At 38.1% G+C, this 22,163-nt stretch overlaps 1 protein-coding gene across 6 annotated transcripts; it reads right to left on the reverse strand.

The window, feature by feature from the left end:
- Positions 1-7,943: 7,943 nt before the first annotated feature.
- Positions 7,944-21,880, reverse strand: LOC309848716 (uncharacterized protein). 6 transcript variants are annotated; one of them, XR_014303234.1, is made up of 6 exons: positions 21,682-21,880; positions 20,948-21,125; positions 17,001-17,035; positions 14,046-14,178; positions 13,658-13,945; positions 7,944-11,159 (listed from the first exon to the last, which is right to left on the reverse strand). XR_014303234.1 is itself a non-coding variant. In XM_082700677.1 (5 exons), the coding sequence occupies exons 2-5, from the start codon at positions 20,984-20,986 to the stop codon at positions 11,921-11,923; spliced, it is 420 nt and encodes a 139-aa protein (XP_082556803.1). In that variant the 5' UTR covers positions 20,987-21,125; positions 21,682-21,880; the 3' UTR covers positions 11,497-11,920. The 6 variants fall into 6 exon arrangements, 1 of the variants encoding a protein (XP_082556803.1); XR_014303238.1 differs by lacking the exon at positions 7,944-11,159 and adding an exon at positions 12,039-12,200; XM_082700677.1 differs by lacking the exons at positions 7,944-11,159; positions 14,046-14,178 and adding an exon at positions 11,497-11,978.
- Between the last annotated feature and the right edge of the window lie 283 nt (positions 21,881-22,163).

A 22,163-nucleotide genomic window follows, 5' to 3' on the forward strand; every position in this document is an offset into this window, starting at 1 on the left:
CTGTGGAGTAACCCGGAGGTAGGCTAAATCAGAGTCTCGTCTGATGTCCAGGACTTTGGGAAACATTGGCCCTGAAAATTCTAGAACATTTTATGTCCATTCCGACTAAGACTGATTTGCAGTCTACCTACTAACTCATTCTAGAGTCACTCTTAGGTGAAAGGGCCCATACACTTGCTCTGAAGCATTTGCGGTCCAGCTTCCTGAAGGCAACAGTGGAGGTTGCAGGCTTCTTTGCCAATGACTTTCTTTCCACTATGCCATGAACTTTAGCATGCTGAATTGAATCATTTATTAGACTGGGTCCCAGTTGTATTTCTCTTCTAACTTGATTCTTCTGCCTTACCTATAAACACATCAACATTCTCTTCATTCTAAAACATAGATCTTTCACCTTCAAAAAATCTCCTAACAAAAACTTCACATTTATTTAGTAATACCTCCCATTCAAATTCTTGCCCTATCTCTAGCTTTTAAAATTGATGTTGGCATACTTTTTTATACTTCTTTTTCTATTTAAAAACATTGCCAATGATTTAAAAGCAATTTTTAAAAAAATTGTCCCAGCCTTTAAAAATGGGCAAATATAGTATAAAGTACTTTTTCTCCCTGAGCCACTTGAGAGAAAGTTGCCATCCCCCTAAAATATTTATGATTTGGGACGGTGACCTCAATAATGTTCATCTGTGTTCCGTGTAGTGAGAAGCCACACCGCCTTCTCCATCGGTCCGCCGCTGGGACTGCTGGGCTGTGTAATTCACTGGACAATGTTTGTCTTCTCCAAAGCAGATGCCAGACTTCTTAACGTTATCTTGTGTCTTCCACCTTCTTCATTAAATGGACTTTCTTTCAGTCCAGCTGGGTTGGGCTCTGCCCTGGCCCTCTGTAGTAATGGCTGTTGCGAACATCCTATCAGACCCATTACTAGTCACAGTCTTGATGTTCTTACTTGCTAGTCTCATTCTCCTTGGCTGCCTTGTAGCACTTGACCTGTTTCACCCCTCTGTACTTTTTGAAACTGTCCCTGTGGTTGGTTTCATTCATTTGTTTATTTATTTACTCAACAAATATCTATTTGTTGAGCACCTGTTATGATGCAGGCACTGTGTTAGGCATTGTGTGTCCAATGGGGACTGTACAGAGAAACTCTCCACCTTTATGGGACTAACAAACAAAATTAATTTTCCCAAACCACATTTTGCATCATGCCACTATTTATTTAAAATGCCACCTTCTAAGTTAAAAAAAAAACAAACAAACAACTTTATGGTCCTTATTCAATAGGCTCCTATAACGGTATCCTAGATTATCTCTCTAACCATGCCCTCCATTACTTCCTACCCGACACCAGTGGTTTCTAAACAGAGGACCAAAGACCCCTGCCCTGGGGAACAAATTTTTTATGTCAATGGATCCTGGAATCCACGCATGCCTCAACATTAGACTGAATCATATTATGCTTTCCATCTCATCTCCATGTTGCTCAAATATATACAGATGCTATGGCACATGTATTCCAAAGCGAGTTTAGAGCAACTTTGTCTATGGTGACTTTGTCTTTGTGTATTATTTTCTATGAAAGGCTACTAGAAGTACAATAATTATCATATTGGGTGAGAGAAAAACTTTTCTGATGTTTAGAGGTAGAACTTAAGTTTCCCAAAGTCTTTATTCTAGCAAACCTGGACATTTTTTTCCTTGCTATCCTGCCTTCAGGTTTTTGCTGGAGTTCAGTTTCCATGACTTACTTTCACCTTTAAAAATTCTATCTAAGGGAGCGGCTGGGTGGCTCAGTGGGTTAAAGCCTCTGCCTTCGGCTCAGGTCATGATCCCAGGGTCCTGGGATCGAGCCCCGCATTGGGCTCGCTGCTCAGCGGGGAGCCTGCTTCTCCCTCTCTCTCTCTCTCTGCCTGCCTCTCTGCCTACTTGAGATCTCTCTCTGTCAAATAAATAAATAAAATCTTTTTAAAAAATTCTATTTAAGGGTCCGTTTTTATTTCAAAAATTCCCTACTATAAAGTGTCCTTTCCTCTTGCAATCTTACCCAGTGTTAGCCTTTTCTATGGCTGTCCCAGTGCTGTGTGTAAGAGACTGTGTTTTATTTGTCTTTGTGTACCTGAAACACCCAGCATAAGGCTGCCATTCATATAAACAGAAAATTTTGTCACCCTTACATAAAGATTGGACCGGGAATAATCAGCATCGATACACATATAACATAAAACTTGTACATTCAAGTCAATGGAAATAAGGTGATATATTACAATTACTGTTTACTTTATTGAGAAAAAAACATCGCATGAATTCATCTTTATGCTACTTCAGCGCTTTTAGGGCTCTAAAATTCATCTGGCTTTTAAATTGTTTTTAGCTTCTGAACCTAGTGCACAAGAAGCTGAATTCACTCATGGTTGTTTCACATGCGAAATAAAATTTCTCTTACAGGGGCGCCTGGGTGGCTCAGTGGGTTGGGCCACTGCCTTCGGCTCAGGTCATGATCTCAGGGTCTTGGGATCGAGTCCCGCATCGGGCTCTCTGCTCAGCAGGGAGCCTGCTTCCCTTCCTCTCTCTCTGCCTGCCTCTCCATCTGCTTGTGATTTCTCTCTGTCAAATAAATAAATAAAATCTTTAAAAAAAAAATTTCTCTTACAGATAATTAACCTAATAATCTACCTCCCAACAGTATTGCTTAACTAGTGTGTTTCTAGGAAAGGCTAACTTATGAAAGTTAAGGCCAGAGTTCAAAGACTTGGTCTTGTGTTAGGATAGAAATCTTACTGCCATTATTGCCTATACAACTTTGATAGATTTTTAAGTCATCACTGGGGACAAAGATCTCATCTCTTTTATCTCTGTATTTCCCTAGTCCTAGAGAACCCATGCTGCTTCACATACAAAGTGTGTTCCAAGCATCTAGTAAGCGGATACACACATGGAGCAGCCACAAAAAGGGCTCTGTGCTGACCAGGAGTTGGGTCTCGTTAAGCCAAACAGACCCCTGTGTGATAATGACTTACTACCGAGGCCCAATAGATGAGATAGGCCTTTATTTATCATGATATAAGAGAAAAATATCACACCCCTTTATGCCTCTTTTCTCCTATTGTACCAAAATTATGTGATACATTTTTTTCTCACTCTATTCATAGAGAATTATAACAAATTTTCATCAAAAAAGATATGTAACCGCCATTCAAACTACCTAGTTCTTTTAGATCTGTTATAGTGGGAAAGGTGCACAGCTGAGAATAGGAAAGAGCAGAGCAATTCTTGGAGACCTTTCAGAATTTCAAACTATAATTTTGGTGGGTCTACATCAATCAAGGGAAACTGGTAATGGAAATTCAGAAATCCATTTTTCCCTTGCCCTTTATCTGTGATTTACATTTTTTTAGAGCACCACTTATTATCAGTTGAGATTCAGGATATCATTTCTTTGCCAATGTAGAAACCAATGAGTCTGACTTTACCTGGGAAATCATCTCCAAATTTTAAGTGATGCTTCTGCATAAAGAAACGTTTCTTTTTGTCTTAGTGCTAATAGAGCATTGAAAAAAAGTCATGAAGCCCAAATAAGACTTTTCTAGAGAAGAGTTTATTTTCATTTTATTTTTAAAAGTTTTTATTTATTTGTTTGACAGAAAGAGGCAGGGACAGCAGCAGAGAGAAAGGGAGAAGCTGACTCTCTGCCGAGCAGGCGGCTGATGTGGGGCTCAGTCCAGAGACCCAGGGATGAGCCGAAGACAGAGGCTGAAAAGACTTAACCATCCAGGGACCCCCAAGGGAAGGGTTTAGAAAGGCAAGCACTGGCACTCTTTATACAGTTGGGACCTTCAAAACAGCTCATTGAGACTCACGGAAACCATCCCCCCTCCCATCACAGAGCTAGGAACACAATTTGGGAAATCCCAAAAGAGAGAACTGGGACCACAGTCAGAATGATAGTCCTATAAATTTAGAAACCAACTCCTCATGGCAGTAGGATTAGGAAAATGTCCTTAAGTTCAATTGATTCTATCATCAAACAAGCTATTTTTAAAACTGTTTTTTAAAACCTCCATATAGTCTTACTGGGGTGCGGTGCTTATTTCTTCCTTCCTTTATCTTGGCAGAACATCCCTATCATCAGTTTCCCAGAAGGAAATGCCAAATCCTAACATCAGACAGTCAGAGCAAATACAAATCACTCCACATTTTCCTTTGCCGAAGAATCGTTATTCCTATTACCATTGTATTTGTAAGAATATACCCAATAGTTGAATACTTTTCTAGTCATTTGAACATATATATATATATTTTTTGGGGGGGGGAGTCTTTATTATTTAAAGTTTAGAGATTAAGAAAACACTATAGAAACTTTTTTAAATTTTTTTATTACGTTCAGTTAGCCAACATATACTATAGTACATCATTGGTTTAGTGTAGTATTCTATGATCCATTAGCTGCGTCTAATACCCAGCCCTCATCACAACACGTGCCCTCCTTAATACCCATCACCCAGTTATGCCGCCCCTCCTCCTCCCTTCTGTGATGTTCAGTTTGTTCATGTATTTTTAAAGATCTGAACTTTATTAAAAATCCAACCAAAGTAGATAGGAAAGCTTGATCGTAAATGAGACGACTAATTAGACATACTTCAATTCAAATTATGACTTCAAAGGTCACCAGGCTTCATCAGAAATGAGGGTGTTCCAAGACAGGCTCTGTTCCTGCAAATCCAACTGTGCTTTGGGGCCAGAAGGGGAGGCCATCTCGAGGTGGCCCTGTCCTGGAATCTAGGCGGTCCGATCATAATAGCAGAGAAGATGTCCAAGGAGGAAGATGATATTCCAAGTCATTAAGATTTACAATCAAGCCGAACACTCCTCCCACACTGAGAATCAAACAAGGATCACGTACAGTCCTCAGCCCCAGGGGTGAGCCTGTGCTTGCGATTGATTACCTGTCTTCCAGATGTTCAAACCTCCATTAAATTGTTACCTGTCATTTAAGCCTAGTGCTAGGAGGTGGCTTGGCTTTTCTTTATTAGTTGAAGAATTAAAAAAAAAAAAAAGGCAAGGAGGACTCATTCTTTTTTAGATATCACCTTGAAATGTGTCCCCATACTGAATAATACAATTTAAGGACACTGCCTCGAGTTTTCTAGTTCCTTTCACAGCAAAATGAAGTAAGTAGAACATTCAGACTTAAACTTACAGCAGTACCAGTGCTTTCCACGCTCTTTGGAAGGGAGAAAAATACTTGCCACCAAAAGAGTGCTATCTTTTTTTCCCCATTCTTTCTTAAAAAAAACAAAAACAAAAACAAAACAAAACCTCCAAATATCCATGCTATTTATTATTATTATCGCTATTATTATTATGTGAGAAGTGAATTATATTCACACATTAGGGTGACCCACTGATGTGCTAAAGTGGTAAGATGATTTTCTTTACATCTTATCTGACATACCAAAGCCTCCGAACTCCAAAGCACAAAGCATGACATCATTAGTGGTTTCCGTGAGCAAGTTTAAGCAGATCTGTGTAGAGTCATGTGTATTTCTTATGACAAATCATCATTTATTGAAATCTAAGTAAATATCATCTACCAGCTTGTGTCAAAACAAGGAGTTCAAACTTTACTTGATTCTTGAAGCAAATCACGTTATACTGAAAGAATGGCTCCCCAGGACTGTGTTGAAACAATCAGTTTCTTAAGCAGTATGTCCTCTGTGAGAAGTCAGTTCTGAGTAAGTAAATAGGACATGAGGCCATTTTAAAATCTGTGCCAAGATAAAACAAGAAAGCACCTCCGAAGTTAAGCCAAACAAAACCAGAAATATGTCGCGGGTCTGTCTACTCATAACTCTACATCGTTAATTCAGGTTATCTCTGTTTGTCTAAAGCCGCTTGATTTAATCTGGTTTCATAAAATGTCTGTTACGGACTCAGTGCCAAACCTACTTCATGATGTACTCTATTTTTTTTAAATACTGGGAGACAGAAAATACACCTTGAACATATCAGTGTTGTTCTTTATTTTTGGCCTACTTATTTATAGAATGTAAGAGCAAAATAAATGGACCCAGAAGTCCCCATTTTAAGACTGACATGTTTAATACCTAATACCATGTTGTATCACTTTTATTTTTTGCATTTTATTTTTCCATTTTGTTTTTAAAACCCTTTATGGAGGTACAACTGATATACAAAAAGCTATACATATTTATTATATACAACTTGATGAGTTTTTTAGATAAGAAATACTGTCAAACTAGCATATCGCCATGCTCAAGGCCATAAATTTATCCATCACTCCCAAAAGTTTCCATCCTTCTTTCGTTTATATATTTATAATATTTTTTTGTCTGTTGTGACAAGAGCACTTATCCTAAGATCTACCTTTTTAGCAAAATTTTAGTCTACAATACAGCGTTGTTAACTATAATCTCGATGTGATACAGTAGATCTCTAAAACTTACTCATCTTGCATAAATGAAACTTTGTACCTTTTGACCTATGGCTCTTCATCTCCCCTTGCCCCAGTCCATGGTAACCACAATTCTACTCTCGGGTTCTGTGAGCTTTATATTTTAGATTACTCATAAAAGCGTAATGCAGTTACTGGTCTTGTAACTGGCTTATTTTATTTAGCATAATGTCCTCTGGTTAGGATTCCCTTCTTTTCAAAGCCGAGAAATATTTGATTGTTTGTGTATATCGTATTGTTTAACAGAGATATAATTGACATATAACATCATATCAATTTCAGGAGGTACAACATGATTTGATATTTGTATACCTTGGGAAAGGATGACCATAAGTCTAGTTAATATCCATCACTATACTTTGTTACAAATTTTCTTCTTGTGCTGGGAACTTTTAAGTTCTCTACATAATATAGATATGTATGTAGAGAATATATGTATATGCTCTATACATATATACACACATACAGACATTTTAAGTTATACACATACATATATATGGTATATATATATATTTTTCCTTATAATGAGAAGTCTCATAATCTACTCTCCTAACAAATTTCACATATCCCATACAGCAGTATGAACTAGAGTCATCATTATATCTCTCGTACTTATTTATTTTATAACTACAAGTTTTTACATCACATTTTCTTTATCCAGTGGACATTTAGGTTTTTTCCCACATCTTGACCATAGTGAACAATGCCTTAGTGAATATAGGAAGGCAGACATCTCTCCCAGAAAGTGACTTCAATTCCTTTTATATACCCAATAGTGGGGTTGCTGAGCAAATGATAATTCTATGTTTACGTTCTTGAGGAACATCCCTACTGTTTCCATAGCAGGTACACCAATTTATATTCCCACCAGTAATGTACAAAATTCCCTAGTTCTGCGTCTTCACTCACATTTGTTATCTTTTGTTGTTGTTATTATAATATCCATTCTAACAGGTGTGAGAAGAGATCTTGCCATGCTTTTGGTTCTTCCTGATGAGTATTGATGTTGACCAACTTTTCATACACCTGTTAGCCATTTGTGTATCTTCTTTGGTGAAAAGTCTGTTCAGGTCCTTTGTCCATTTATAAATTAGATTATTCGCTTTTTGCTATTGACTTATAGGAGTTTCTAATGTACTTTGGGTAATAATCCCTTATCAAATACATGGTTTGCAGGTATTTTCTCCCATTCTGTAGGTAACCTTCTGTTTGTGGATTTCTTTTTCCTGTGCAGAATCTTTTTAGTTTGATATAATCCCACAAATCTCTTTTTGCTTTTGTTGTCTATGCTTTTGGTATCATGCCCAAAAAGTTCATTGTCAAGTCCAATATCTAGAAACTTTTGATGTTGCTTTGTTTGAAAACACTGTCCCATTTTGCTCCTTTAGGATCTTGGTATGTTTAGAATGTGTATTTCTCAACTATTTATTAAAATAAAGGTATAAAATAAAATAAAATAAAATAAAATAAAATAAAATAAAATAAAGGTTCACACTACACTATTCAACACTCTGTTCTCTTTGAAGCCAATCTAGGATTCTTCTCTATCCTCCTATGGCCCTTTGTCCCAGTCCTTCCGTCACAGCAGCTGTTATACTGAATATATATCTCTACTTGCAGACTCTTTGGGGTCCTTTCCCAGATGGTCATTTCTGAACATTCATTCTTTTGTGTTTGTCCCATAACACCTTACAAAGTGCTTGGTACCTAGTGGATTCTCACTAAATCCTTTCAGTAAATAAATGAATGAACTAATTAAGGTTGTAATTACTTAAGGGCCTGGAATTGAGCCATTTTAAAATCCCATGAATAGTAGAACAACTTTTAGAGATATGTATTTCATAGACAGGAAGCTTCCTTGCTGCTTATGACCTTTTCAAAAGGCCAAAAAGAAAACAAAATATAACCTATAAATCAAACAGTGGTTTTATTGGATTATCAGATTGATCAGTTTGGTTTAATTTTTTTTTCTTTCTTTCATTTTTTTTTTTTTAAAACATAACTAGCCAGAATGTTTTTACACTTAGCATTTTAAATACTGACATCAGTGTTCATGTTCTGAGATGCACGTCTTTGATGATGGTTTGTTTGTTTTTGTTGGTACAGAAAACGTGCTGCTGTAAAACAAAAAACAAAACAAAACAAAACAAAAAACAAACAAAAAACCCCACCACCAACATCCACCCACAAAAGACAGTGTGAGATGGAATCTGAGTATCTAAAGGTATTTAAAATAAATATTTCCACCCTAGAGTTTAGGAATTTTCAAAACAGATATCTCTATCAAAGAAAGTAGCAGTTTTTGGGGTTTTTAATTTTTTTTTGTTTGTTTTTTTGTTTTTGTTTTTGTTTGTTTGTTTGTTTGTTTTTGCCTTTTAACTTGGCAGGGACATTTGTACTTTTTTACATTCTTGATTTCCTGATAGGAAAGGGTTTTTGTTTTTTTGTCTTTTTCATTTTTCAAGTTTTAGAGTTGTCCTCTGAGAGATGGAGATACCTTGGTGCACTGGGGAAGGACGTGGGCTTTATAGGACATGGGCTTTATAGATAATAGAGTTCTAACATCAGACCACCTGATAACAATGGCTAACGTTTGCTGAGAGTTTACTAGGTGCTAGGTCTTGAAATACTTTTCATTGTATAAATTATTTCACTCAATTTTCACAGCTCAGAAGATATTATTTTTTAAAGATTTTATTTATTTATTTGGCAGAGAGAGAGAGAGAGATCACAATGAGGCAGAGAGACATGTGTGTGTGTGTGTGTGTGTGTGTGTGTGGTGGGGCTGGGGGAGCAGCAACCTCCCTGCTGAGCAGAGAGCCTGATATAGGGCTCGATCCCAGGACCCTGAGATCATGACTTGAGCTGAAGGCAGAGGCTTAACCCAATGAGCTACCAAGGCGCCCCTCAGAAGATATTATTATGCATATTTTTAACATGAGGAAAACTGATGTTAAAGTATTAAGTAATTTTCCAAGTATGCTCAGCCAATAAACACTAAGAGAGCATTTGACTCTAGGTCTATTTAGCTCCAAAACCCATATTTGAACCATTACACTCCTAAATGACTGCTAATTGTGACTTTGGTCAAGTTCCTACACATCTCTGCATCTTGTTGTCTTATTGAGGGATTATACAAATGAACATTTGTAAAACACAGGATGGTGCTTAGTACAAAGTAAGCTTTTAATAAATTATAACCTAGGAATAATTATTATTTTTGCTTTTAACAGCCAATTGTCTGTTAGACAATTAGAAAAGGAGGAAAAATAATCTTTTCTATTGATCCACAAACATATTTTATATATCCCCCATGCCTTCCTGTAATTTCCATCTGGTATTATTTCTCTTCAGCCCAAAGAACTTTCGCCTTTCTTGTGGTGTGGATCTGCTGACAACTAATTATCTCTACTTTTGCTTTTCTAAAATGTTCTCTCTCTCTTTTTTTTTTTTCAACTTTATTGAGGTAGAATTGACAGAAAAAATTGTAAGAAACTCAAAGTGTGTATCGTGGTGATTTGACAGACACTGTAAAAGGACCCCTCTCGTGTCGCTAACATATCCATCACCTCACATGTTTATGTTTTTTGTGTACGTGCGAGAACATTCAAGTTCTACTGTCAGTACATTTCAGTAATAGAATACAGTGTAATACTGAGGTCACTGTGTCTCAGGCTATATCCCCCTACATTATTCATCTTATAGCTCAATGTTTGTACTCGTTCAGCAACCTATTTCTGCCATACCCCTCAGCAACCACTTTTTTACTGTTTCTAAGAGTTTGAGGGTTGTTTTTTCCTTTTTCATTCTTTTTTTAGATTGCACATATAAGTGATACTATGAAGAATTTGTCTTTCTCTTTTGGGCTTATTTCATTTAGCAAAACGTCCTCAAGTTCCATCCGTGCTATTGTAAATGAGGAGATTTCTTCTCTCTCCTGTCTAAATACTATTCCGTTGTATATACTGGCTACATTTATATATCCATATTGTGCATGATGATACATTTTAGAGATTCTGTATTCTGCAGTTTCCTCTGAAAAGTATTGAGGGCTTTTTGCTTGCTTGCTTCTGTTTTAGCAGGCAGTTAAACTGGATCACCTTAGTTCTGCCAATATTTAGTTTTAGATTTGAGCTTTGTTAGGGTGGATCTATTTTAGTTTTAATCTTAGTTCTGGGATGTGATTCTTATTCCTAAAGTCTGGCCCTTCTAGGGTTTTACTAAGATGTATGCCAAGCCCCATTAACTTAATGAGACTGGATTGTCAAATTCTGCTGCCCCAAAAGTAGGCAGGAGATGTTGAAATCTCTGCTAGTTCTTTCAGCCTTCCTGCATTCGAGTTCTACTAAAATCACGGCATTCTTTTTCTAAGTAGTTTCTGTACCCCATGTAGGGCTCAAACTCACAACCCTGAGATCAAGAGTTGAGAACTCCACCAACTGAGCCAGTCAGGTGCCTCAGGTCTATTGCATTCTTATTTCTCATTTGTGCAGTTCAGGATTTAGCTAAGAATCTGAAGGTAGTTTGTGTGCAGATTTGAGGATCTGTCCTTATTGGTAACTGCTTCATTTCAGAATTTCTTCCTTCAATTTCCAGCTGTTCTGACAGCCCTAAACTCTGATTTCTGACTTCTCAGCACAGGATTTCTCTTCTCTGATTGAGTTCTAGACTCCATACGCTGCAGGGACTGGGGATTGCCCCCAAAAGAAAATAAATAAATAAATATTTACGATTTATATATTTACATATAAATATTAACTATGTAATACAAATATCTATTTATATAATATTTAGAATACTTAATATTTAATACAGTATTCAATATATTTACAATATTTAATTTATATATTTATGTAATATAAATATATATTAAATATATGCCAGACATAAAAATATGTATTTAATAATTTAGTATTTGATATAATTTAAATATATTTATGATGTATAATTTATATAATATTTATATGATATAAATACATATTAAGTATTTATTTATAATTTATGTGAATATATAAAATCTTGTCCAGTTTCTTTCCCTTATTTCAAGGATCATATTGCTTCCATTTCCTGCCTAATTTCAGTTGCTCATCAGTACTTTCAAGCAGTTGTGTTTTATATTTTGTCTACAGTTTATAATTGTCAATGGCAGGAGGATTATTTTCATATATGCTACTTTCCCATTATCAAAAACCAGAAGCATGCATTTTCAATAAATTATATTACAAATATTAATCATCTTTTTATCACTATGGCACTATCAGTGTTAAATTTGGCATATAACCACCTCTGGCCACAGAAAGAGCTTTCTAACTCCAAGACATTGTCATCAGAGAGTGACTTGGAACTTATCGGAAGGACAGCTGAAGAGTAGGAGACAACTGCAGAAGAGAAAGTCACGGTACAAGCAGAGCCCTCCAGCAGTTTGAACTCAGGGTAACCCGCGGTCACTCATGCAGCATCGCCTGCAGCTGTCTTGGGAAGTCCTTCATATAGCCAGATGTTGCTTCTGAAAAAACCATTGTAAAGTTTGTAAACTCAAGCAAAGACTTTTTTTTTTTTTAAAGATTTTATTTATTTATTTGACACAGAGAGAGAGGTTGCAAATAGGCAGAGAGGCAGGTGGGGCAGAGTTGGGGGAAGGCTGGCTTCCTGCTGATTGGAGAGCCTGATGCAGGGCTCCATGTGGAGTTCAATGCGGGGCTCTATCCAAGGACCCTGAGATCATGACCTGAGTGGAAGGCAGAGGCTTACTTAACCCACTGAGCCACCGAGGCATCCCTCAAGCAAAGACTTTTAGTTCTGACCTGGTGTGACTGATACTCATCACTCAACAGAAAGAAAAATCAAAGAAAAACACAAGATTGATGAAATTTGGAAATTATAATATTCTACATTGTAATGAACAAAACTCTTTGGCTGCAGATCCTATGCTCCTACTTCAGAAGAATGGAGAAAATTGTGTTCCATAATGTGCTCATAGAGAATGCATAGTCACATCACCTATTCCTATCTAGACTATAGCTGAATTAAATGTAGCTATGAAAATACACAAGATCACAGCTAGAGGGGAAAAAATCAACAAATATTTATCAAATGCCTACTCTAAAAATAAAAAACAAAAAACAAACAAACAAAAAACTATGCAGACTACCCCAAACACTAACCTTGTTCTAAAAATTATAAATGCAATCAAAGCTTTGTGAAAGAGGACTGAACACATAAAAAGGGAGCATTCTAACTTGAACTAGAAATTGAAAGTGAGAGTAGCAACTTATAAGAAAAGGGGATACTATCTAGATGGGAGGCTAAACACCACCCAAATCTAATAAATAAAGTGGCACGAGACAAGAGAAAAGTTGGTGTAATTAGAGTGGTGAAAACACGGAAAGAGGTGAGATTGAGATTATAATATGGGGTCAGAGAAGGGTAAGGTCAAATACTGGGCGGGGGGGGGGGGAGTTTAATTCTGGTAATAGGATATCTTTCAGGATTAAGAAATAGTAAATGGAGGGATGCCTGGGTGGCTCAGTTGGTTAAGCAGCTGCCTTCGGCTCAGGTCATGATCCAAGCGTCCTGGAATCGAGTCCCACATCGGGCTCCTTGCTCCGCAGGGAGCCTGCTTCTCCCTCTGACTCTGCCTTCCACTCTGTCTGCCTGTGCTCGCTCTCGCTCTCTCTCTCTCTGACAAATAAATAAATAAAATCTTAAAAAAAAAAAAAAGAAATAGTAAATGGAAAATACTATTCTTAAAGAAAATACCTTTAATGAGGAAGATGCATTCGTTATTATGATAATATTACACATTTGATTTTATTTGGTATTATTTCCAAAGTTTTTCTTTAAAAAGAAGAGAAAACACAGTACACTCAAGCAGTAGAGAAAAAATCAGACACAGAATCTACACTTAATGGAAGCATAATTACTGTGATAATAATGGAGATGATCATTATAATGAAATGTGAAAGGAAAGGCCTCTTGCACAGTGTAAGCTCTCACTCTTGCCTTTACCCTTTTCCACCCTGCGTATTTCCACTCTGGTATAGTCAGAGATTTTTAAAAGCCATTTGAAGCTGAGGTTGACACGGTTGACACAAAGGGGACATCTATTTTATGTACGGAATTGTACAAATTCACATTTTGTGCATTCATTATTCAGCCAACCATTTATCATTTTACACATAGTACCTGAGCCTCCACACCGCGGCAGGCATTATTTCAGGCACCGGGTTTCTTGCTTCATGGAGCCTGCTTTTCAGGGCTTCCTCCTTACTCTGTTCCCTCTGCCTCCCGGAGGCCGCAGGCTTGCTGCCCATCCTTGTTCCTTCAGACTGAAACACAATCCGGCCTGTTTGAGCTTGAAACATCAGCTTCCCTATCTTCTCCCTCATGTCCTTTTTTCTTGGTTGCATATAATCTTGGAGAACTTCCAGAGTAAGACTGAGACTTTCAGAGGTGCTCCTTTGACTTCCCAGCCTGCATGAAGAACATTTCCAGTCATGTCAGCCTCCCGAGTGGGGCCCAGTCCCAATTCATCATTAGGTAGTAGAAAAATAAGCTGCAAAAAACTACTTACTTTCCTTTGAACAAACCAGGGATGATGTTGATAGATAGATTCTATTTTAAGACGTAGTAAGAGTCTTTTAAGGCATACCCTGTATATTTTCCTCTCAGTCTATTGACTTCAAGTTTCTTCTTTCATCTTATCTCTTGTTGAAATGAAGCAACAATCATAGGTCTGTTATGCAGTTTTATTTTTTTATTGCTCTTTTAGAGGAGGGACAGATAATGTTAAAATGAATCCTAATGTTCTCTGCCATGAGAAGAATTAAATCATTTCTTGAGGTTGAATTTTTTTTCATAGGATACTGTATGAGGCTAATTAAAGATAGAACCCAAAGCGGTAGAACCTACCAATAGTACTTTGACCTCCACGTATTCTGGTAACCTACAGGTGTGGAGTCAGAAGCCAGAGCCACGAGAGTGTTGTGTCCACAGCAGAGAGGATGACTCGTGGCTGATTAACATTGTTCATTGCCAGCTTGATTTTTAGAAATCAGTTTTATTTAGGACTGACCATTCTGATACCTATTATTCTAAACATAGTACCTCCCTTAGAGCCTTCCAAGCATATAGAGAAAATGAATTAGTGTAGTGTTTATTGACAGGACATCACATTGGGCCCATCAAGTGGATTTTCTTTTAGCAGCAAAGAAGTTTTCGTGGCAAAAAGAAACCTACATGTAAATAAGTCAACAGAGTTCAAAGAGCTTAACAAAGTCCATAAATACTTGAAGTAATAGTGGACACACTCAGAAAAAGATTGATGAGAATGAGAAATTACATTTTACTCTAATTCTCATTTTTCAAAAATAGGTATATTTATATGCTATAAATCAAGAACAAATTCCAGAATAAGATGTCTATGAGTGGAACATTTAACACCTTCTGAGTCTTAAACACAAGGACCTCTTAATTCCTTTTTCATGATGGACCTTATTTTACCTTTCATATCTGGGATCTATAAAAAATCATTGAACCGTATGGTTAACCATAGAGTATTGTGCACTTTGAAATATCTCGAGATGATAGGTCCCTTGTTAAGTGGCCTCATAAACAACAATAGCAGCAACAACACATGAAAGAACACAAGGAAATTTGTGGAGATAATGACTGTCTGGTACTTAAGTTCTGGTGATGGTATCACAGATGTGCACGTGTCTGACTCATCAAGATGTATACCTTAACATTGCAAGTTTTAATATATCAGTTCTACTTCAATAAAGCTTTAAAAATGCAACTGTGTTTCGTCTACTCAATTTGATCAAGTGGTAAGTCTGTTATTCAGTAAGGATGGCCCTTTAGCCATCTTGTACCAGAACGCTCAGTCCCCTATTCTCCAATTCCAGAGCTGAGCCTACCTCAACTCGGTCCGATCAGTATGACTCTGCCACAAGACATGCTATCCTTCAAATGGGGAGTGTATTTCTAGGCTTCCTAATAATTCATTAAAGCAGCCCAATTCATTAAATCATTAAATATTTTATAGCTGTTATATGTGTGAATCCAGTGGAATTAAGAATGAGAGTAGGGGCGCCTGGGTGGCTCAGTGTGTTAAGCCGCTGCCTTTGGCTCAGGTCATGATCGCAGGGTCCTGGGATCGAGTCCCGCATCAGGCTCTCTGCTCAGCAGGGAGCCTGCTTCCCTTCCTCTCTCTCTGCCTGCCTCTCTGCCTACTTGTGATCTCTGTCAAATAAGTAAATAAAATTTTTAAAACAAAAAAATATATATGTATATATATAGTATATATATATACATATATATATATGTAGTAGACACACATTGACCTCCCTTCTTTGGGATTTGTCCTTTACGTTCATTCACTCAGTCCCAGGAGCAAGTTTCTGTCAGCCATCTTTACGCATTGTGAGGATGTCTGTTAGAGTCCAGTGTTACTGATCCAGGGACAGGCACCAGACATCAGCTGAGCTTGGCAGAGTCACTTTCTTGACCATTTTGAATGGAGCCCAAGAGAGTCCAACCTTAATCTGGGATATGAAGAAGATACACATACTTGGGCCACATAGATCAGGGAGCGGATAAAATAGCTTGGAGAGACAGAGGGAAAGAAACAGAAGCAGAAAGACCGAAAGACGATTTTGGTGGGGAGTTGGGGGCTTTGGAGAGGTTCTCCGTGACTATCCTTTTTCTGGCATATTATGAATGCTCATATGTATGTATGTTTGTTTGTTTGTTTGTTTAATTTCCCTTAGACCTTTCAGGGTTCTAGGGGTTTCCCAGAATCCATACAATAAATCCTTTTTTTTTTTTCACTTTAACTATGCCAACTTGATTTACATGATTTGAACTTCAAAGTCCTAACTAATACAAGAAAAGCCAATTTCGAAACAAAATTTCAACTGCATTTAAAGTAGAAGTTCATTAGTTATGTCCATTTTCCTGTTCATATCATGTACATTCCCTTTGTCTAATTCACTTGCGAATTCCACATCCTAGACTTGCTAAATCCTTCTTGCCTTAACATGCTCTTTCTTCTGCTAATCATGCCTCCCATTTTCTACCTAACCATTAAAATCTGGGTCAAAACTCAAGTATTCCAGGAAGTCATCGCAACTTAATCCAACCCTTTCCACTTTCTTCTCAGTTCTGTTTCTGCATCTACCCACGGTCCAGAGACCATTATATTATTTTGCACGTGTTTAACTGTTGCCTTAAATTGCCTTTTTTTGTTAATATTTTTTCCTCCAAAGATATGAAAAACTATTTGACAGAAGAGATAAAGTATTTTATTCCCTATTCTATTATTTACCTTGAAATAGCACCACTACTATGAGTTGTATACCGCAGGAGCCCATAAATATCCACAGACTGTTTCTTAGTGATCTTAAATGAGTCATGAAAAGCCCAGTTTTATAAAACCAGAAGCAAATATTTGACAACAACTGACATCTAGGAACTAGGATAATGATGGCATCTAGAAAGGCCAAAATGTTAACCATCTAAAGCTTACCTATGATGCATTACTTCCCTCACGGATGTCCATTTCTGCAAGAGAAACAGTGTCAGAGTTCTAATGTAAATTCTTTTATGCATAATATATTCAGATGACTAACCACAGAGGTCCCTCCTTCTAAATGAAGCCAAGCCAAGTAGAGCTTCCCTAAGAGTCTGGTGCCTTGCATTAGATTTCCAAGGTCTCACTTGTCAATAGATGCAGTGAATGATAAACTCTGTAGAAAGAGCAGAGAAAACACCAGAACCATGGAGAGAATGAGACATCATAACCTCTGAAAAAGTGTTTGAACAAAGTGTAAAGGGAAAACTTTCAGATTCTACAGATTTTATAGATTTTATAATCTATAGTGGGTCATAAAAAAAATTATCATCCCCTCCTGATAAAGACTATTCTTTAGTGGTGAAGTATCCTAAGACATTTGTAAAATTCATCAGCAGTTAGTAAATAATGCAAACCATCTACAAGAATTCTCCCCCCCGCCCTAAGGGGATAAGGAAAAAAGTAGTGGATAAGGCTGAAGCATAGACATTTTTTTCTAAAGAGTCTCAATTTTTATATTGTCACATGCCCTGAAGCTACTGGGATGAGAACATTTTTGCAAATCTAAAATAAATAACTGAAGTAGGTCTGTTACTCACAGAAAAACACTGTGTGTTTACATGAATACCTTTTCTACTTGATTCCTTTGACCTGAGAACTTGAGTGAAACTCTGAAAAAGCTGCCAAATTCCAAAGCTGGGAACAGACCCAGCCCAGCATGACTTTTCTTCTCTGCCTCTAACTACCTGGAACCATTACCTCAAGTAGACAGGGGTTAAAATTTTACAGCCCCATTTTAGCAATCAATATTTGTGAAACTTTGAGGCTGCATATATCCTAAGAATGACAAGTTTTCTGTTTTAATCATCTGTTAGGTGTTAACAGATTTAACTCAGCCAGTTTTCTTGTTTTTTTTTTTTTTTTTTCTTCCTATTTCTCCGTGTGTGTCTTCTCAAACCTAGTATTCCTTGGATTTTCACCCTGCACTTGCCTTTGCCCCAACATATTTTGCTCTATCAGATCTGCTTCTGCTTAAACTTGTGGACGGCGCCCTTTCCCCCAGTTGGCATCTCTTGTCATCTCTCAGTTCAAAGGCTTTCTGAGGATTTGTCTGGTTAGGAAAAGCCAGCAAGGAATAGGCATCTGTATCACCCACTGAAGGAAAGGCAGGTGGAAATCTAGTGGAGTGGGGGGAGGGAGCGTTACGGGGGTGGAGGGTGTCCTCTCTGGTAATGGCCACACCTACTCTTTTATTGTTGCTGCCCTGAGACCCTGAAGGCACTTCTTTCCTGGGGTTTGCTCAGGTAATGGCCACTCTACCCACCGCCATGTCTGTTGCCCTTTCTTCTATAGCCTTCCCTTAGTACATTTGTTTCATGGTCAGCAAAGCAGACATACTTGCTGTCTGAATCAGAGGATACCTGACCACTTTGGAAGGCAACAATTCATTACTTTTCCCAAATTACAGGCCTGTTGGGAAACTGGACAACCATTAAAGGGCTTGCTTGGTGTTTACTTGAGCAACCATAGACTGGGATTTTTCTAGCCAAATTTCATATAAGGAGCCATGGAGTTTTCAGGCAAAGCCAATCCACTGCAGTCTACCAGCTCTTAGTCAGTGTGAGGACAATCTTTCAAAGATTACTGTTCTCTTTTCAAGAAGAGAGCTCCAAAATGGTCACTACTCAATCCCCCCCTCCCTTCTTTCCTGACTCTCCTATCCTAACCTGTCTCAAGAGAAGCTCATGAGAAATTTGACATTTCTTATGATGGGTTTCTGGCTTATGTAAGATATAATAATGAACATGCAATCATCCAACCTTAAAGTAACCTAAATAAGCAAAATGTAACTTTGATTCCATGAACATTTATTTTCCTTTCACTCTTCTTTATAGTCTCTTAGAATGACCCATTTCACAGCACCATTTCAGTTGAAATATTTTTTCCGCATTGGTTTTATGGTTCTCATATTTTGTGAATGATCTGCCATTTTTTGGCGTATATTGGATTTCAAATTTTTTAAAAATAAAATTATTTAATTTTCTCTTTTAATACTTTTTTGACCTCTCATGCCTGTAATAATATTTTCCCATGTGGGTCATTACCCTCTTTATAATAGAAAGAAATAACTTTCAGATGCAGGAAGCTTTTGGAATGTAAGTTTGAGTCTTTTAGAAATTCAAATAACCCCAACTTTTGGATGCAAACAAAATACAGAGACTTGCAAATGTTCGTGACTCATAATAGAAATGTGCCCTTTCATCCAACGACTTTTTCAGCATTTAAAAAAAATGCTCGTGAGAATGCAAAATGGTACAGCATCTTTGTAAGATAGCTTGTGAGTTTCTTACAATACTAAACATACTCTTATCATATCATCCAGCAATTGTGCTCCTTGATATTTACCCAAATGAATCAAAAACCTATGTCTGTAGAAAAACTTGCACACAAATGTTGATAGCAGGTCTACTCATTATTGCTGAAACTTGGAACCAACTAAGATGTCCTTCAATAGGGGACTATATACACAATCTGTCGTTATCTATGGACAATGGAGAACCATCCAGCGGCAACAAGCAATGAGCTACTAAGCCACAAAAGAAGATGGAGGAAACTGACATGCATATTGCCAAGGGGAAGAAGCTAGTGGGGCAAGGCTAAATATTGTATGTAGGCTTCCAACTACATGACATTCTGGAAAAGTCAAGACTACGAAACAGTCAAAGGTGGCCAGAAATTCAGGGGAAGGGAAGGAGGGATGAAGAGGCAGGGCACAGGGCATTTTGGGGACAATAGTGAAATTACTGCTGTGTATATCATAATGGTAGATACATGCACATCTGTTAAAACCCACTGGATGTACAAAAAGAATGAACGATGCCTAATGCATTTATTTGGTAAAGAATAATGTATCAACGTTGGCTCCCCAGTAATGACAAAGACACGACAGCGATGTAAAATGTTAAGAGTAGGAGAAACTTCGGGCAGTGAGGGTAGGATGGGGAATAAATGAGATCTCTCTATACTTTCTGCTCCCCTTTTCTCTAAACCCCAAATGGCTCTAACCAAGAAATTCTATTAGTTTAAAACAAAATGATATGAAAATGAGCTTGCTTCTTCTGGACCATGGCAGAGTAAGAAGATCTTTAAGGGCTTGCAAGGACCTTCCCGTAACTTCACGGCCCTTCGATCGAACACTGGAGAGGACCAGAATTAATCAGTAAGTGCATCTGTGTTGCCAGCCCCTAGGCTAGGGGCTTTCCTGCATGACCTCAGTGGAACCCTCTGAGGGAAGCATCACATGAGGCCATGAGGCTTAGAGAGATTAAGGAGTTTGCCCAAGGCCATAGAGTTAGGAAGGCCATGTGACAGGGACCACTGCATGGGTCTTGGAAAGCAGTGCCATAGCAAGGTCAGTGACTGCCCTGTCCCCATCCCCAGGCTCCCCTGTTGGGCAAGGTGCAGCTGGGATTTGGGGTTTCTTCCTGAGGTAGCCGGGAGCTCCTGAGTCAGAGGGAAAACACAAATCACTTAGGAGAAAGGCCTACGGAGATGATCTAACATTAATATTCTATAACACACTTGCAGTATTTGCAACATCCTTTATGATCCTCTCAGATATTTTTATAACGCTTACGGGTAACAGCCCCTGAACGGTAACACCCGCAGTGCTCAATTTACCCATGCCACAAGCATATTCTTTTCTTTACTTCTGCTCTTACATTAAAAAAAAAAAAAAAACAAGTTTCAGAGCATACATATTCCCTTTGCTAATTTTGAGAGAGAAGGAAAACCTGCAGAATCAAAAGCTCAAAGAGCTCACTTTAAAAGCACTTGAGAACAGGAGAAAGTTTTATGTGATTACATTAATAGCAGTGACAAATGCGTGTAAAACACTTAACCATGGTCTGTGATGCAAAGAAAACCCATTTAGGTGTCATTCATCTTTTTTGCATTAGTACAACGAGTACTCCCTGCTCTAACTTCTCCTCAGACAACACTGGGATTACAGCTTTATTTTCCAGAAGCCAGCTTCCTCACTTTCATTTGCAGGGACCTTTCACAGAAATGCTGAAGACTCTGAAATATACAAATATACAACAAAATCTTTTTTTTTCCCTCTCCAAGTCCATCTCTCTAAAACACACACACACACACACACACACACCCAAAAACCAAACATAGGGAAACACTTTCTCATTGAAGGGACCTAATTTTTATTTACTAATTGGTTATCTCTAGGACTTTTCCTCCAAAGGAAATAAACGGTGCAAATTAAACTCTAAGTCCTGATCAGGTGTTTCCAAACGGAGAATCCTGAACAGAAGGGAAATAAGGAAGAGAAAAGAAATAAGTGAAGGGGTGTGGAGACACGGGGTGCGGGAGGGAGGAGCCAAATGAAGGAGGGACAGAGGGGTGAGAAATGGTTGCTCTGAACCCATTTCCCAAGTGCCCTGAATCTGGCTTCTTCCCAACACTTGCAGGGCATTAAAACTTGAAGAAACGTGAACGATTGTCACCTGCTCCTCCAGTCAGGCGCACATGAGCGTACACGCACACACACCCACGTGTGCGCACACGCTTGTGTCTTACAGATGAGAGAAACCATACCATATGGTGGAGAAAATGTTCTTACTGATGTTCAGGAGACCTGCATTTCACGAACTAACGATCTTGGCAGGATCCTTGATTGCCCCCTCCTTCCATTTCGATAGTAGAGTAGGAGTTGGGCTTGAAAATTCCATTGTCCCTTTCATCTCTGGTTTATCTGAGGATCAGTCCTGGAGAAGTTACTTGTGCAAAGCCAGCTAGCTAGTCAAAGGCAGGGCCAAGGTAGATCTAGGGTCCCTGAGGAAGCATTAGGGTTTTTATAGCTTCCTTTGGGTGGAGTGGTTTGTGAAGATGTTTGTTCCGTGGGCTCTTGCCGGCACTCATCTTTCTGAGCTGCATTGTGTTTCTCTAAACCTCTTTACAGTTTTGCCGTCTGTTTACAAATTTTCCTTGGCAGGTCAAGTCAGCCTGTATAAGATATCCCCGGGCTGGAAGCCTGGCTCGTTTCTACTGTGAAAGTGAGAAGCATAGAAAAGAGCAGTGTGTTTACTAATGGGAGCAGGAAGA

This window comes from Mustela nivalis (genome assembly GCF_964662115.1).
Source record: "Mustela nivalis genome assembly, chromosome: 15".
NCBI classification, from domain to species: Eukaryota; Metazoa; Chordata; class Mammalia; order Carnivora; family Mustelidae; genus Mustela; species Mustela nivalis.

Coding starts and splice junctions, on each gene's coding strand:
- LOC309848716 (XM_082700677.1), bottom strand. CDS start 20,986: ATGACACCTAAATGGGTTTTCTTTGCATCACAGACCATG. Junction 13,946..17,000: donor AGGGAAGTAATGCATCATAG/GTAAGCTTTAGA, acceptor TTCTTCATGCAG/GCTGGGAAGTCAAAGGAGCA. Junction 11,979..13,657: donor GCCGCGGTGTGGAGGCTCAG/GTACTATGTGTA, acceptor TGGTTTTTTCAG/AAGCAACATCTGGCTATATG.